This window comes from Notolepis coatsorum (assembly GCF_963971535.1).
Source record: "Notolepis coatsorum genome assembly, chromosome: 8".
NCBI lineage: Eukaryota > Metazoa > Chordata > Actinopteri > Aulopiformes > Paralepididae > Notolepis > Notolepis coatsorum.
Genome location: NC_140172.1, coordinates 52,886,944 through 52,903,399, shown reverse-complemented (window position 1 = coordinate 52,903,399; position 16,456 = coordinate 52,886,944). Strand labels below are relative to the sequence as shown.

Here is a 16,456-nt window from a genome sequence, read left to right as displayed (position 1 = left end):
CGATCGGTATCATTGTAGCATTGTTAGCTGCATGCTAACGTCAATGGAGTATGCCATTATAACATATAGCATTGTGGCTAGAAGCTAACGTTAGCTCACGCTACTTAGCCAGCATCAAAACTGATGATATCGCGAGCTATCAGTAGTTAGATAACATTAGAGACAACGCTGTGTGTATTAAACAAAGGTGAATAGATGACTGGGCCATTTTGTTTAATGCTTGTTAAGTTGAAAGAGGAACTCTGAGCTAACAGGGTCTGAATCCTGATAGCTCACGTTAGCCAGCTGCTCATGCCATCGGTAATGCTAGCAGAATGAATGGATGTAAACTTTATTTAACATATTGCATATGGGTACAATACAATATGGCTCAATACAAACAATTGTTAAGGGAATGCAGACTGTTGTAGCTTGGACTGGGGTCCTTATAACAATAACTTGACAACACATGGTAGCTGAAGCTATTTGGGACACGGAGCTCTGTCCCAAACACACACACACACACACTCTGCTGTCACCGGAAGGGCACGCAGATGGTATCTACTGCGCATGGGCGTTTTCGCAACAACGGCTAGCGTGCTGACTACACGCTGTTTGTCGACTCGTTTTTTTGCGTATCTCCAAACGCAAACACAATTTTGCGTTTCAGCCGTATCCACAAAAAAACGCCAAAAAACGCGTTTCTGTGTAGATAGGACATGATACGTCGTCAAAAACGTATAAAAAAACGCCAGGAATACACTAGTCTAACCTCAGCCTTAGACCGGCAGTCACTCACTCACTCACTCACTCACTCACTCACTCACTCACTCACTCACTCACTCACTCACTCACTCACTCACTCACTCACTCACTCACTCACTCACTCACTCACTCACTCACTCACCACTTATGTCATCTTGACTATTGCTCTGCGATGTGGTCATCTGCTGCCAGTGGTGACCTCAGGAAGCTATGCATGCCCGCCTCTCTTGGCTTAATGTTGAAAATAGATTGTCTTAACCTGCGCCCCCAAAAATGGCCATTTTAGTTTTCATTTTTGAGGACTGCATACTTATTTTGCAAACCAAAATACTATACTTTATACTTATAGCACATGCATGCGCCTGGTCTCTTTTAAAAGATAACATTCTGAAGTTTATGATACAATAAAGAAAGATCACTTTAAGTGCTAATGAAATAGAGTAACATAGGTCTGAACTTGAGTTGTAGAAAAACTTGTTACTCAAGTTGTTCTGTAGTAGTTAGTATTCCAGAAGTAGTATTTCCCCAGAAATGTGTATGGCTTAAAAGATCCATAGCCTGAAGCCTTGTGTAGTACATGTCCAGATTTCATTAAGATCCGTTCAGAAATTAGTGATTAGCAGTGATTTTGGTCAACTGTATACAAAAGAAAAGCTCAGTTTTCTCAGACTTCAATTCATTCAGCGTTTTTCCTCTTCCTGTTTTCGCTCGTTAGTTCTTCACCTAGATTCCTGATTCGTACATCCTCAGTTGGGGTATCGTTGGAAAGCCACACTCATTGGCTACAACCCTCCACAATAATTTTCGAGACCGCCAAATCATTGACGGAACTAGAGCCCCAAGAGTCGGGAGTGGTATTCTGCACAATACCGTGTACTTTGCACAAACCTCAAATATCGGCATGTAACTCGAGAACCGCTGAACGGATTTTGTCACCTGAAAGGGCTGTCGACAGGCAACAAATGGGGCTTCAATTCGATATATATTGTATACAAAATATGCACACCCGAGCCACTAGTGGTCGCCAAAGTGCCGGTGGGCAAATCATCACATGTGGGCCCTTGCATGTTAAGTTTTAATATACTTGTGCTGTTCAAGTTGGTCATGAGCAGTAAAACTCCTGTTTTTATACATAAACAGATTGTTTTTAGTAATACTGTGCATGAGCATTACACTAGAGGTTCCAGTAGTGGGCAGCTTGATTTGCCAGGTCCAAAAACCAACGCTTTACGGAGATCTTTTATTTTTAGAGCATCAACTCTTTGGAATAACCTGCCTCAAAACCTCTGCTGCATTTACAGTAGATTCACTTTTTAAAATAATCTTAAATTATTATTTAAATTATTATTTAACACTGTTAACACTTAAGTATTTTTTTGTTTTGTTTCTGTGCTTGCATGTCATTTTAGCCATCTTAATTGTTAGTTTAATTATGCATGTGTTGAGTACTGACTTTTAATAATTTTGTTTTGCAATAATAATTGTTTTTGTATGTTTTTTTTGTGTGGACCCCAGGAAGACTAGCTGGTTGCTATGGCACCAGTTAATGGGGATCCGTAGTAAAATCAAAAAACAAAATCACTCACTCACTCACTCACTCACTCACTCACTCACTCACTCACTCACTCACTCACTCACTCACTCACTCACTCACTCACTCACTCACTCACTCATTCACTCATTCACTGTTTGCCATTCTGCCCCTAGAGGCGGCCCACAGGCAATGCGCTTTGTGTAAGACAAGTCAGCTGCACACACTGTGTCCTTGTTTTCAGTCTGACATTCATTGTCTGTGCCTTTGGTACAACGACTGAGAACATGTGACTGCTGCTAAACACGAGTCTCAAAGGACATTCAAGGATGTAAAATGTTAGTTTACATTTGTAATATTTGTAAACATTGCAGCAAAACAAATCTGTATTTTGAGTGATGATGAGTTAAGAAATTTCAAAAAAATATATACAAGTCGAAACCTTACTGATCTGGTGATCCAAATATAAACAAATGGGTAGCCCCACCACCAAAAATAAGAATGGAGATATGTCTTCATTATTTAGTTGGTTGACTGAGCTCTTGACACAATAATATTAGACAATGGGTAAATATTTAAAGTTTGTAAAAAAGTTTGTTTATATTGGTAATATTTGTAAACACTGGACTAACAGACCAATATTCTGATGGGCTAAGAAAGTTACATATTTCATATTTCTGTATTTCCTCACAGACACGGACCACTAGCCTATATATCTTAAAACTCAGGGAGAGGTGTTTTTGGCTAACAGCTAGGCTAGCTGGTCCATATCCACTCATTAGTGCTAAGCTAGGCTAGCTTGCAACCAGATAGCTTTCTATTGAATGCACAGAGAGGAAATTGGCATGATCCATCTTTTTGTTTGACTCTGTAGAAGACGGTAAGTGCATTTCTCATAATGTTGCTGTGTCGCTTTAAGCAAATTTACTACATATCTCAGTGTCTAAAATCCGATTATACCCAGGAACCTGCTTTATCACTGGTCAGCTGTCCATTTCTCACATTGGATCCTCTCATACTGGACACATGCTGAAGTTAAAATAGGAAACGCCAGTCACTGAAGACATACGATACCCCCCTTACTGGACAATGCATGTGCACACCCACGGGCACACACACACACACAAAGACAGTGCGAGGGCAAAAGTTGAGGGGGTGAGAAGTGATGACAATTGTACACAGAGCGATGGCAGTCAGCCAGTTATCCATTGAGGTGCATCACTTCTGGGCCCTTGTGTGTCTGTGAACACATGTGTCACTCTGTGTGAGCATGCATGTGTATATCTGCCCATACATGGTGGACTTAGCAGGACACACCAACAGAAATACCCACAGGGAAGCTATGTGCAATGTGTGTGTATGTTTGGATGTGTTGTGTCTGGGTTACCTTCTGTCTGCTTATGGATAATACAATATGGAGTACACATGTACATGTATTCGTGTGTGTGCTTGTGTGCAATGCAGTGAGCCTGGTAGGACGACACCATGCAGCTAACACCCCCTGGGCATATCAGGAGGGGTTGGCATAAAGTTAGTTGAGTCCTGGCTTAGCATTACCTTGTCTCGCATTACTTGTACTGTAAGGACACTGTATTCTTGGCCATATCACCTAGATTATTAAAACCGATTGCCCAACTAAATAGTTTAAACCCTGGTTTACAAACCATTTGAGAAACCAGATTTGTCACAAATTGGGAGTCATTTCAATCCATCCAAAAAGCAACGTCACAGTGTCAAAAGGGTTTATGAGATATCAGAAGTATTGATTAGCATTTGTTTTCAGTGCTGGAGGAAGTCAATTGACCTATCTCAAACTCCACCCTCTTTTCCTGATCCTCCAATCACAACTGTCGCTTGCCTCGGACAAACTTAAAAATGAGTTGGTTCACCCCTAGGACAACATTTTAGTGCTAGGAAGCTTTGTGAAGCTTTGTGAAGCTTTGTGAACTGAATATTCTATCGTTGATGAATGTTTACTGAGATGTGTGAATTGAAGGTCACCAGTGAGGGACTAAGAGAGGGAGGCTGACGACCAGGATACTAGCCAGCTTGCTCATGATTTGGATTTTTGGACAAAGACAGAGGACATGAAAGGGACAGGGACATGTGTAAGATAACATATGCGAGTCGTAGTGATCTCGAGGCATCTCTACAGTATATAATATCTTATATTGTATCAGTTGATTCATGAATTGCAGGCCATGGAGAATGTTATTGCATCTGTTTGGCCTGTCGGTGTTACAGTAAGATGTTGTATGTTAATGTCCTGTATCCATTTCTCCGTTGGTATTATCGACACAGTTTTGCCTTAATAGTTTTGTGACAGTACTTTTCTTCTTATTAGACAAGATTTCGTTTTTGATAAAGAGGAAAGAATATAGCTGGGAGTTGTCAATACCCAATTTCATCTTTATGGTTTCTTTTATTTGGATACATTGGAAGTAGCAGTGGTCAGGTATATGTATTTGTATTTATCTTGTAGAAGGTCCAAGGTCATAAGCAATCTGTAACCGGATACATGTTCAAAGCTGATTACTCCTCTCTGTTTCCATTTTGGGAATATAAAGGCTCTTCTGTTGATTTGGAACATTGTGCCAGATTGGAGTGAGATCGGTAGGGGAAGGATTGTAGTGGAAAATGTCATTTGCTTTTGAGCAGGCGGTTAGAGCTGTAACAGTGGTATAATTTTTGAAGCAATTGTGATTTAGTTTTTCTGGTCTGCCAGTGAAGAGTACATGTATGATGAATAGGTCTTGTGTTATTGATTGTTCTATAGCCATGATGGCTTGGTAGTTGGTACCATGGTAGTTGGTACCACTAACTCACTTTATATTTATTGGCATCAATCTCATGCACATCACCACCACAAGGTGGCACCACAAGCTAAGCTATACCTCACCATTTCTACACTGTACTGTATCTGCATTGTATAGACTGTATATACTGTATATATGTATATTGAACATTTTTGTTTTGTTTACACTTGTTTACGTACTTGACTTTCTATTTTATACTTATATTACTATTTTACACTATCTTGTTATTTTATCTAGCACACTCTCAGGAGAAAAACAGAAAGAAGCATTTCATGCAAAAGTATTCTGTATTTCTGTATGACAACTAATATAGAAACTTGAAACTTGAACTTGAAACTTGATTTGTACCGTTTTGAATGTACTGTAATTGGTTAGAGAGGAAATAATTGCTGAATAGATTTGGGTTTCTGGAGGGTGGATAATTTATTGCAGTTTTCTTTGTTTGCTTTCTCAGTAAAATGTTGACGAGAGAGTACAAGCCTGGAGGCCCGGAGGTGGTGGGAGGACAGAGGTCATGCGGAGGAAATAGAGCTTTGTGGAGCTCCAGCCTACAGATACAGAGTTTTGGACTCTTTCCAAGTCTTCTTTTATGGTCTGAAGTAGGGGTAGGCTGAGTTGAAATAGTTCATTTTGATGTGATATGGATTACAATATATTAAATAAACTAAGTAGTGTAGATCCCTGGCCTTAGCCCCCTAGTTGAGTTTGGTTTGAGGCAAAATCTCAGATTTAAACACCCTGATACATTTACATTTACATTTAGTCATTTAGCTGATGCTTTTATCCAAAGCGACTTACAAGTTCTGTACGACAAGTCATCAGGAAGGGTACAATTTTTTTTTTTTTTTTTTTTTTACTTACATTTTTATTTTCAGTTTCTTGATTTACAAACAAACATCCACATACAACAATACAATTGGCGGTCAAAATTATAAAAGACAGTACAATACAATTCGACAGATAAGAACTAAAAGATATAGCTGATAGTAGAAAATAATATCAAAATCAAATGAAGAGTTGACCTAAAATAAATTAACTAAAGGGAAAAGGGAAAACAAAAAAAACTAAAAACAAAGAAAAGAGATAAAAGAATAAAGTGACATGGGTTCTTTGGTACCTAGTTTATTTTCATTTCGATTTCTATTTCTCTTCTTGTCTCCTTTTCACTCTCCTGTGATGTCGTTTCTTTTCTTCCTATATACTCTTCCCTTCTCCCATTTTGACTCAAACTTCTCGTCTTGTAGCCTCAGCCTATGTGTGATTCTCTCCATTTCCTGTATCCCCCCCACTATCTCTGTCCATTGTTCCCTCGTCGGTGCTTCTACTCTATACCACATTTTCGTCAATGCTTTCTTGGCTGCTACTAGTAATATCTTAATCAAGTATTTGTCTTCCTCCTGAATTCCTTCCTGTGTTAAAGGACGACTCCACTTTTTTTGGAAATTAGCTTATTTAACATCTTCCCTGGAGTTAGACAAGAAGATGCATACCTTTTTTGTCTCTGTGCGTGCATTTTAGCTTTGGGAATAGACGCTCCGTTAGCATAGCTTAGCTTCATCACTGGAAGTGGGGGAGGACAGTAGCCTTACAGTGCCTTACAGTGTATTGCAAGGTCTGACATTGACCAAACTTGATATGCATGACCTTGGTGGGCTCTAGGTCAACTCCTGAAAAGGGGGTCAATGTCAGACCTTGCAATCAAAAGTTAGGGGGCGCACTGAAATTATGGCAAGGGTTATTAGCCCCCTAACTTTGATTGCAAAGTCTGACATTGACCCCCTTTTCAGGAGTTGACCTAGAGCCCACCAAGGTCATGCATATCAAGTTTGGTCAATGTCAGACCTTGCAATACACTGTAAGGCACTGTAAGGCTACTGTCCTCCCCCACTTCCAGTGATGAAGCTAAGCTATGCTAACGGAGCGTCTATTCCCAAAGCTAAAATGCACGCACAGAGACAAAAAAGGTATGCATCTTCTTGTCTAACTCCAGGGAAGATGTTAAATAAGCTAATTTCCAAAAAAAGTGGAGTCGTCCTTTAAGTTCCCTAAATACAATACTTGGCCTGTCTGGGGTATTTCATATCCTACTATTTCATTTATTATCTCTCCTATCTCTTCCCAATAGTTCTTTATTATCTGACATCCCCAGAATATGTGAGTGATTTGCTATTTCCTGTCCACATTTTCTCCAGCATGGTTTCTGTGTTGGTGTATAGTTGCCCTGTATTTCTGGTGTTATAAAGAATCTAATTATGTTTTTCCACCCAAACTCCCTCCATATCCTTGACCCCGTGGTTGTGTGTTGTATGTTGGAAAGAAACAACCCAAAACCAGAGCAAATTGAAATGCTATTTGGCCCTAAACACCATTCTTCTTCTGTTATCTCCGTTTCTAATTCTTTCTCCCACTTTTCCTTTATATATATGGTTGTGATGTCCTTGCTGTCCATTATTGCCTGATATAGTGCTGATACCCCCCCCACCTTCCTTCCTTCGTATGCTTTTACCATTATCCTAATTATCCCATTCTGATCTTTGTCTTTGTCTAGTTTTATTTCCTTGTTGTAGTAGTCTCTAATCTGTAAATATCTAAAGTGGTCTCTATTCTCTAGTCCGAATCTGTCTTTAAATTTTTGTAGAGTCTGGATCTCCCCTCCTTCTATCATTGTACATATTGCTGTTATGCCCCCCCCTCTCCCATCTTTTGAACCCATGATCTTCTATCCCTGATTTAAATTTGTTGTCGTGCGTTATCCATCTCAGTATCTTGGTTTCTTTTTCTAGCTTGTATTTCTTTACTATCTTGTTCCATATATTTATAGTGAATTTGGTAATTGGGTCTATTAGTTGTTCCTTTCTTCTGTATAGCTCCCTGTCTCCTATTAGTGCCTGCACTTTGAGTCCCTCATTTTTTGTTTCTATGTCTTTCCATTTGGCTTCATAATTCTTGTTGCACCAACATGCTACTATTATCAGCTGTGCTGCGTAGTAGTAATCTTCTAAGTGCATGACAGTAAGGTTAGTTAGGGTTAGATACAAATTTAATTATTTCAGATAATGGTTGAAGAAGTGCGTCTTTAGTCGACGGCGAAAGATTGGACGGGTTTCGGCTGTCCTAACTGGGGTGGGTAGTTCATTCCACCATTGTGGGGCAAGGACTGAGAATAGGCGACTTCTCTTTGATGACCCTCCCGCCGGGCTTGGATAGGAGTAGGTCTGAGGCGGCCAGAAGATGCAGAGCGTAGGGGTCTTGAGGGTGTGTAGTTAGAGACCATTGACCGGAGGTAGGCGGGAGCGGTTCCCTTTGCCGCACGGTATGCTAGGTCGAGGGCCTTGAAGCGGATACGTGCAGCAATGGGGAGCCAGTGCAGGTCCCTAAGAAGTGGGGTGACATGGGCCGACTTCGGTAGATTTGAGATCAGGCGGGCCGCTGCGTTCTGAATGAGTTGAAGAGGCTTGGTGGCAGTGGCCGGGAGGCCAGCGAGCAGTGCGTTGCAGTAGTCGAGGCGGGAACGGGTTATAGCGCCGTTATATTTATTTCACAATGGTAAGTCAATTAGGATTTGTTAAGAATGATATATTTCAATGTAGGGCTGGGTGATATGGCCAAAATATGATAGTTTTCTTAATTTTGATGGTATTTCGTTTTCCAGTACAAATGTGCAGTACAGATGACTTGTGCAGTGCCAACGTGCAGTACAGAGAGAAACAAAAAAAGGTCTTGAAACTTTTGTACTTCTTCATTGCATTGTATCTTCTAAACTCAGCCCATTCCCCTGTGCAAACCTATAGCGAAGGGTCAAAATTGCAATAAGTGCTATTAACTATAAATTCAGCGACTAGATGTCGTACGAGAGCACCAGTATATCCAATCAGGTGCATTCCACGTGGGGAAATGGGAAGTAGGAAAGGGATACATGAACAACAACATACATTTTTTTAGGGGAAAAGCAATACTTTTATTGTGCACCCTGTAGTTATTTTGTTTTTTATAATTACTATTTAATTATTATAATTAATTAATTATAATTATTATAATATTATAATAATGTCAATGTATTGATGTTGCATAAAAACAACACATTTAGATTTTTGAAAGAGTAAGAAAAAATCCAACGGATGTTTGTAGGCCTACACTTTCACACCTGCCTTGTTGAGTTTTGCTGAATTGAACCCTGGTTCGTTTACCTTCTTGGTGCGGTTCATTTCGGCAAAACAACCGGGCTGAGCTAAAAAGTTGTGCATTTAATGAAGCTGATTGGGCAGTCTTTGTTGACATTTCCCCTATATTTCCAATATTTTTATTATCATAACCTTTGAATTTTTGCAGCTGGTAAGTTCAAAATATGTTGCGATATTAAACAAATACCAAATTATTTACTTCCGAAGTGCGGTACAACCTAGCTGCAGGCTCCTTGTGATACCCAAATAACAACAATACATACAGTATTATCGTAATGTCAACCCATTGGTTTCAAAATCTGGCCTTCCCATTCTTTTCTATAGACCTCCAGTGGCGTCGCGTGGGTAAAATAACTGGGGATGCACATTTTTCTTTAATTAAAAATGTGTTTTTTTTCTTATATTTTTTTTAAATATATATATATAGCACATATATATATATATATTTAAGCCAAATAATATTGTGACAAAATAAAAATGCTCACTAAATAAAAATACACATTTCAAGTGTAAACATACAGCTATAGGCCTATTATTCCATGGGCTAGATTTAATAAGATTCGAGCTGAGTAAAGCTCTTCTCACACCTCCAGGGCGGCAAATGTGCAGAGGCCAGAGTACTTAGTTTGCTGACGGACCCGTTTTAAGGTGTGGGAATGGCTTTAGTCAGCTTGAATCTGATTGGCTAGTATTGGTTTTGGACTCCACATACATGAATCACATGGTGGAAGCTGGAGAAAGACACCTCCCCTCTGCCTCCTCTCCTCTGCTGCAGTGACTGCCTCAGTGACTGCACTGTGTCTCAGTGTGTTAGAGAGAGTGAGAAGGAGAAGAGGGAGAAATTTCAACAACAAAAAATTATAACACAGAGATGAAAAATTATGATTTTTTGTTATTATTGTAAACTATATATTTTTTTTCATATTTCATATTTCATATTAATTCATATTTTAATAATGGGGAAGCCTGGCTTCCGTTGGCTTCCAGGAGGATTCGCCACTGTAGACCTCTCACGGGTGACATAATTCCGGCTGCTCCTGTCTCTCCACGATCTCCTGCAGCTATAGGAAAATTAATGGACTATTAATAGATCAGTCCTGCTGTAGTGTCTGTGGTTCATTCGGCTGTGGTCCCTGTGAACAAGGCTAGTGTCTGTGGTTCATTCGGCTGTGGTCCCTGTGAACAAGGCTAGTGTCTGTGGTTCATTCGGCTGTGGTCCCTGTGAACAAGGCTGCTGTAGTGTCTGTGGTTCATTCGGCTGTGGTCCCTGTGAACAAGGCTGCTGTAGTGTCTGTGGTTCATTCGGCTGTGGTCCCATGTGAACAAGGCTAGTGTCTGTGGTTCATTCGGCTGTGGTCCCTGTGAACAAGGCTAGTGTCTGTGGTTCATTCGGCTGTGGTCCCTGTGAACAAGGCTAGTGTCTGTGGTTCATTCGGCTGTGGTCCCTGTGAACAAGGCTGCTGTAGTGTCCGTGGTTCATTCGGCTGTGGTCCCTGTGAACAAGGCCTTCTAATAGACATTTCTCTCTCTGATAAGGCAGGGGATTTTGAATTTCAAAGCGGCAGTTAAAATCGTTGGCCAAAAATAGCCTAGCATTGCTGACCATGGTCACCCGACGTCACCAGCGTCAGTGCAATCTCTGCACACTCTGGTCATTTGGGGTCGGCAATTTGGCTTTTAAAATATTATGTTATATCAAATATATAAATAATATATATACAGTATATGTTTGAATTATTATCTTATGTTACAAAAACCTAAAAGCCAATTTCCCCATGAACCCCACATGCAGTATCAAGGACAAATAAAAAGGACAACATGTAAAAAGGAAAAAAACAATTGAGTCTATTGATCCCATTTAATCACACAGTTAGAAAGCCAAGAAGAGATTCTAACATTTGTGATGATATCAAATGTGCCATAGGGAAGCAGGGACATGTGTATAATAAAGATAATGAGACAGTGTAGCTTTTATAGTAACAATGTGTACTATTTCTATGAATTAATGAATTAACAAGTTAAGTTCTGGAACAAATGTACAGAACAGAGACCACCGACGCTTCAACACATCACTCACTTTCACTGCTCTAGTTTCAAATGGTCTGGTGTGACCAGCTTGTTCAGCCTTCTCCCGGTACCAGATATGCCTAGAATGAACCAGATGTGATAGTTTCATTGTGCTCTATTCAACAATGTAAAACAAATGTGCTGCCACCTCGACCACACAAGAAAGCAAGGAAGACTACATGCGCAAAAAATTATAAAAGCACAGACAAAGATGTTCATGGGAAATTAATTGGAAACACTGAGACAGTACTGCTCACAGCCAGCAGGCGCCACAATTAGGCTACACATCACTTTAATATAATGTAATGACACTTGCATGAAGTATGAATATGGCACTCATTACAGATGAGCTCATGTGAATTATTAAAATCAGCAGATGAAGAATATATGCATGGCATTGACTTGACAGACAGAAACGGTTGCTCACCTTTGAATCTGCTTAAGGGGAAATTAGGTTGAGCAAGAGATTAACTAAATGCTTCCTGTCTGTGAGATTGTGAGTAAGAGCACACCTCCTTCTGACAAGATTTCACCACCAATGCTAGTGCAAAGACTGACTAGCCAGATGGGAAATCGTCCTTTGAAACATTTTGGAACAGGGCTGGGACTTTAATAAAAAATAATACTGTTGTTACAATTAAACCATGCCCGTAGCCGCCAGTAGTTCCTCAAAGGACGCTAATTGGTCCAAACCACTGTGGCATCGGGCGCAAGCGCGTAACTTGAAACCTGACAAGGTGAATTCTCACTTGGTCTCGCGAAGCCAGCTGCCGTGCAAGGTTAAGTGCAAGACAGAATTGGCAATGACTCGCCTGTTCCTTTGCATTGTGTTTACATTCCAGTTTTCAGTTTCTTCCAGCCTATTATTAACAGAGTAACAAAACAGATCATCTAAATAAACTAGTGGGGCTGAGGTTGTTGCGCCCGTTGAATTGCTATTAGATGAAACAGCAACAGTCACAATAGAATAGAGGTCCTACCAGTAGCCTATGTCTTTTGGTGTAAACATAGGGTCATGGCAGTTACTGACACACACACACACACACACACACACACACACACACACACACACACACACACACACACACACACACACACACACACACACACACACACACACACACACACACACACACACACACACACACACACACACACACACACACACACACACACACACACACACACATGAGGGTGAGGTGAGGAGGAAGCAGAAGCACTCACCCCATTGCAGGAAACCGGAGACATACTTCTCCCTGGAGAGCGGCGAGGAGCAGAACTCCTGGTACACTCCCACTAACAGGTCCAACAGCGTCTGGAGCCCCACCGGTCCCGGGCCTGGCTGGGGGCCTCCTTCCGCTAGACCCGGCTCCCCGAGCCCAGAGCCTGCCGACATGGTGCCCAGATGACGCGGGCCCTCCTCCCTTACATTCGGTGCGGTGTGGGCTGCCTGGTGGTGTCCATGAGGGGCCTGGTTCTGGAGGTCAAGCCTGGGATCTACAGGCAGGTTGAAGCTACTGGAGCTGCAGCGGCTATGGTGCTACTTTTACTTTACAGTTGCTCCGGTTGTTCAAGTCACACTCTATTCACTCTCTCACTCCCACCAGCCCTACCTCCCTATCTTTTTTTTGACTCCCCCTCCCTCCCTCTCTCTCTCTCTCTCTCTCTCTCTCTCTCTCTCTCTCTCTCTCTCTCTCTCTCTCTCTCTCTCTCTCTCTCTCTCTCTCTCTCTCTCTCTCCCTCTCCCTCTTTCTCCCTCTCTGGGCAACCCCTGCCCTCACTCAGTTCTCTGCTCCTTTCTCTCCACTCTGCTTGATACACAGAATGGGAGTGTGTCTGCACATTCTGTATTTACATTTGTCCCCAAATGTTTCTTTCACAAACCACTTTTTACCTTTTTTGCTCTATTTGTTTTCACGTCTGTCCTCTCTCTCTCTTGCTCTCTCTTTCTCTTTCTCTCTCTCTCTTGTTCTCTCTCTTTCTCTCTCTCTCTCTCTTGCTCTCTCTCTCTCTCTCCTTATTCTTCTCTTCCCATGGTTGTGCAGCATCTGTCAAGCCTGCAGTTTCTCCAGCCCTGACTCCAGACCTTTTTTGGACTGTCTCTCTCACCCCTTCTCCCTCTCTTCCCACTCTCTCTATTCACGGTGCTCCAAACTTTGTACAAAAACAGCTGATGGAAAACGAGTGTTTGTGCGTGTGCGTGTGTGTGTGTGTGTGTGTGTGAGTGTGTGTGTGTTAACAAAATGGTTCCTAGTTTTAGTCACTATCCCCTTGTCCCGCTGCATGGCTTTCATTTAGTTAAAAGATGATTTCAGTCACCCTTTTAACTACATACACATTGACCTGGGGTTTTAGTAACTCCTACACTGTCATGTTTTCAGTTCAGAAGTCACTCTCTCTTTTATCTTTTTTATTAATCTTTTGACACACCCATTGTCTCACATCTTTCTCACATTTGTCACCCACAGCCCTCCTTATGTCTCCCTCTCGCTCTCCCTCTTTCTCTCTCTCCCTCCAGTGTTGCGTTGCTCATATCAACACTGGTTGCACGCACGCTAATGACGCCCGGGCGCGTGTGCGCGCTCCCGCGCATGCGCATAAATGTTCCCTCGCATAAGGACAGACTAAAGACAGTGCCTTATTGCCTCTATGAATGGAATGTAACACACCTGACGACCGGCGCTATTGACATAGGCGGCGCGTATATAAGGCTAGGAGGGGCTATGCCTACCCAGAATATTATGCTCGGAATCTTGAAATGTATATAATATATGCGCAGGCTGCTGGCTATTGTGTGTGTCTTGTGCTGCAGCCGGCTGGCCGAGGTGTCAACGACGAAGGTGTCAATCGGTGGCAGCGTTTAACATTCCAGGTACAGGCAGTAACCAATCACGCATAGGCTCAGGTTAAATAATGTGGCCAATCACATCATTCACATGATCATCCTGATCCCGCAGGCAGAGTAAAGCAAACATCTGTGTTCTGAATTTCAGCCCGCCGATCGCTTTGTAGAGAAGCGAGGAGAGGCATAACTACCGATCACCTGAGGCTGTATGTTGTTTTATCTTGGCAAACAAGGGCTTGCTCTAAGAGGACATGATGAGAGTCCGAGTTCATCAAATCGTGGAAACTTTTTAGAGCTACTGTATGTACATTGTTTTCAAAGCATGATGAGATCTAAATTACGAAAAACTTTCACTTCATTGCAACTTGTGATTCAAGTTGTGAATGGTCTTTCTCACCAAGACGAAACGTCGCATTTATCTGCATTAAGGTAAGACAATGGTTCATATATTATTGGATGCCTTCATTTGAACACTTAATTTGCACTATATATAAATGAGTGGGGCTCGCTGTAGTATAGCCTAGTAGTGTGTGTGTGTATATGAAATCAGAACCTGGACAGTTTGCGTGCAACCAAAAATAAAAGGTCACATTTTTTGCGCCTATGGCTATTGATATGCAAAGTAGCCAGGTGGGTACTGCGAGTTGGCGCATCAGTCGAGTGCAGCGCATTCCTGTGTGCACGTGCTTCTGCTGTGCAACGCATCATGAGTCCCTCCCACACTCTCAGGGGCCACTTAGACTAGTGTTTTTGTGGTCGTTTTTTGAATACGTTTCATGTCCCTTTTACACAACAGTCGTGTAGCCTTCACGGAGCCGTTGTTGCGAAAACGCCCATGCGCAGTAGATACCATCTGCGTGCCCTTCCGGTGACAGCAGAGCTGTCCCAAATAGCTGCAGCTACCATGTGTTGTCAAGTTATTGTTATAAGGACCCCAGTCCAAGCTACAACAGTCTGCATTCCCTTAACAATTGTTTGTATTGAGCCGTATTGTATTGTACCCATATGCAATATGTTAAATAAAGTTTACATCCATTCATTCTGCTAGCATTACCGATTGGTTGGCTAACATGAGCTAGCGTTAGCTATCAGACCCTGTTAGCTCAAAGCTCCTCTTTCAACTTAACAAGCATTAAACAAAATGGCCCAGTCATCTATTCACCTTTGTTTAATACACACAGCGTTGTCTCTAATGTTATCTAACTACTGATAGCTCCCGATATCATCAGTTTGGTGCTGGCTAACTAGCGTGAGCTAACGTTAACTTCTAGCCACAATGCTATACTGTTATAATGGCATTTTCCATTGACGTTAGCATGCAGCTAACAATGTAGCTACCGATCTTTTTTTAGACTAAACTATCCGCTCTTGGTGGTCACTTGTGTTGATGTTAGTTTTGTTTCATCAACAAATGACAGGCAGAACACACAGTGAATGTATCCGTTTTGTTTATTGCACTTTTATTAGACTTTGCTGAAAAATAATTGCTGCATTGGGTAAATAGGCAAAAGATGGTGGCGCCCATAGGCGCCCGCCTTGTTGACATATTCTTTGCAGGAAGTGTATTGGCACATTCAAGTTCTGATTGGTTGAAATTGCCTTCATGTTCGCCACCTACTGCCACCTACTGCTTTGGCAGTGTACTACATCACTGTGCTCAGGTGACAAAAACGAAAGTGTGACTGTGTCCTGCTACGTTGCGGCGAAAACTCATCTGACAATGAAATGAAAACGAAACTAAGGTGTAACCGGCGCCTCACTCTTTTCAGCAGTGATCTCCTCCTATCTCCCCCAGTTCACTGGTTTTGAAAATCCTCCTCTCTCTCTCTTCATCCGTTCATTCTCTCTGTCCCTCTGTCCTCTTCTCCTGTGGCGTCTGTCAATCAACGCATGTCTGCTCTCTCTCTCTCTCTCCTAAACTTTCTGTTTTGACTTTCTCCAAGGAACTGCCTCCGTTCTTTGTTGATAAATACACCACAGCTGTCACAAAACGCCTAAACATTTTGTTCTCACCCCCCCCCCCCCAAGACTCTATTTCATTATTACTCTCAAACTAATGAAGTAACATTTATTCATTCAGTTCATATGGCCAATAGATTTGATATTATAGTGTGTTTTTGATTGATTATGAATGGTTATTTAACATTATTATAGCATTATTCAGAATGGCTAGTTGGGAACAGACCACAGTTTGGCTTGACCTGTGTAACCTGATTAAGTTGACACACTCACCCCCCACCCAGGAACCAGTTTTGTTGTAAACCTGATTAAG

General features: G+C 41.6%; 1 protein-coding gene across 1 annotated transcript in view; it reads right to left on the bottom strand.

Annotated features, from left to right (window-relative positions):
* The window catches only part of dmpk (DM1 protein kinase), a 64,421-nt gene extending 51,514 nt beyond the window's left edge, over positions 1-12,907 (bottom strand). Inside the window, exon 1 of the mRNA XM_084320820.1 lies at positions 12,564-12,907. Within this exon, the coding sequence (XP_084176946.1) occupies positions 12,564-12,735 (172 nt within the window). The 5' untranslated portion in view covers positions 12,736-12,907. The remainder of the gene's footprint in view (positions 1-12,563) is intronic.
* Positions 12,908-16,456: the final 3,549 nt, after the last annotated feature.